The sequence below is a fragment of the Sprattus sprattus genome, assembly GCF_963457725.1.
Source record: "Sprattus sprattus genome assembly, chromosome: 10".
NCBI classification, from domain to species: domain Eukaryota; kingdom Metazoa; phylum Chordata; class Actinopteri; order Clupeiformes; family Clupeidae; genus Sprattus; species Sprattus sprattus.
The window spans coordinates 24,889,248-24,891,315 of NC_137908.1; the positions used below are offsets into that span (position 1 = coordinate 24,889,248).

Genomic DNA, 2,068 nt, shown 5'->3' on the forward strand with positions numbered 1-2,068 from the left:
GAGGTGTGTTGGTGGTTTGTGATATGTTCTGAAAAACAAACGGTCAACGACAACGATAACAACAGCTCACCACCTTCCTGGTGTCCCTCTCGTATCTCTCACTCAGACGAAGAGGTGAATGGGCTGATGCGCGCGCGCGCGCACACACACACACACACACACACACACACACACACACACACACACACACACACACACACACACACACACACACACACACACACACACACACACACACACACACACACACACACACACACACACACACACACACACACACACACACGCCGAGCATTTAAGACAATTCACACAAATACACAGCAATGCACACAAAGACTCATACACCTCAAGGGAGCTTCACACACAGCCACATACACCTATGGGAAGCCCCTAGGCCAGCCACACACACACACACACACACACACGCCAACATCAATTCAACACTGACATTCACAATTACGGTTGTAGCTAGACATCTTGTCTGTCTGTCCTGCTGGGTAGAAGGCAGCAGCAGCAGCCAACACACCAACCTGCTACTGGTTCAAAAGGCATGACCTGAGGAGGGGGGAAAACCAAAAGAGCCACCACACCACTCCAGCCAACCACAGGGAGGAGTGGGTTAGGAAGAGGAGCGGCCGGGTCTCTGGCGTGGGGAGAAGAGAAGGGGAGGGGGTGAGGGGGGTGAGGGGATGAAAAGCACTTATAAACAGATTGAATAACATAAAACAGAGGGTGGCAAAGTGGTGTTGGAGAGACTCCACAAACACACCAAAGCCCATTGCACGAAGAAGAAGTAAAAAGGCGACACGTTTTTGAAGACAACCACTTATGAAAGGTCTTCTGCATTCGAGCCTTTATATGGAGGGTGGTTATCAAGTGTGTGTGTGTGTGTGTGTGTGAGTGTGTGTGTGTGGTGTGTGTGTGTGTGTGTGTGTGTGTGTGTGTGTGTGTGTGTGTGTGTGTGTGTGTGTGTGTGTGTGTGTGTGTGTGTGCGTTTTATGTCTGGGAACTGTCAGAGCAGTGCAGTTAGGGAGATGGAACGAAAATGACTGTGGCAAGATTGCAAACAATCACTCACACAATTTTTGACAAACCAATACAGGTGCCATAGCCAAAAGCCTCACGCCAAACATTAAACCTAAAGGACAGAACATTTGTTGTGTTTTCTTTTATGCACCCTGTACGCTTTAAATAATCCATTAATTTTTTTCCTTTTTGTCAATAAATCTCTTTGTCTTCAGCAGAAGGGGGAACCAACATCACCACAAGTTCTCCACCACATTTTTTCCATAACTTGTCGTTCCCCCATCTTTTCCCTGGCGCTCAACTCCCCCAGACAGTGCCGATGCATCTATAGGCGGACGGTGTTGATGCGGAGCGGCTGGACGTTCTTGCCGTTGGCATGGCTCTGGCCCGGACTGAAGTAAGGGTAGAGCTTGGCGGGGAACTTCTCGCGGTACGTGTAGAGCCAGGACATGTCATCGGCGTTGTAGAACACCAGCAGGCCCTTGGGGTAGTCCAGGTAGACGCCCACCTTCTCCAGCTTGCTCTTGACGTTGAGGCGGGTCCAGGGCTCGGTGCAGGCGCTGTACTGGTTGCCGTCGTGCATGACGATGCAGTAGAAGCCGCGGCTGGGCTGGATTTGGATGCTGCCCTTGCGGTTGACTGTCTCGTTGGCCACGCCAATCATCCACTGGGTCTTCTCCGACACCATCACTTCCCAGTAGTGCAGGCCAGCGCCGAACGCCTCCGAGCCCAGCACGGACACCTCCACGTCGAAGCGCCGCGGGGAGTCCTGCAGCGGTTGTGGGTGCAGGTTACCGTACGCCACGATGGTGCAGTCGTCCGACAGGATGAGGCGCTGGTGCGCTGTGATGGGGTCGAGGGTCAGGGCCGCAGGGACTAGAAGAGACGACAAACGAGGAGGGGAGAGATCAGCTTTTGCAGCAGCAGGTAACGCATGTTCAATTTAACATGTAATTACAGTTTATACACGTAAATGACTAATACATGTTGCCCACGTCATTTTGGCATTCGCAAACTTAAAGTTTGGAAGTGATTATCATCT

The 2,068-nt window shown here is 51.5% G+C and overlaps 1 protein-coding gene across 1 annotated transcript in view; it reads right to left on the bottom strand.

Annotated features, from left to right (window-relative positions):
- Nucleotides 1-1,271: 1,271 nt before the first annotated feature.
- Nucleotides 1,272-2,068, bottom strand: part of trim62.1 (tripartite motif containing 62, tandem duplicate 1) — a 68,506-nt gene continuing 67,709 nt past the window's right edge. The window contains exon 5 of the mRNA XM_080846507.1: nt 1,272-1,902. Within this exon, the coding sequence (XP_080702633.1) occupies nt 1,352-1,902 (551 nt within the window). The 3' untranslated portion in view covers nt 1,272-1,351. The remainder of the gene's footprint in view (nt 1,903-2,068) is intronic.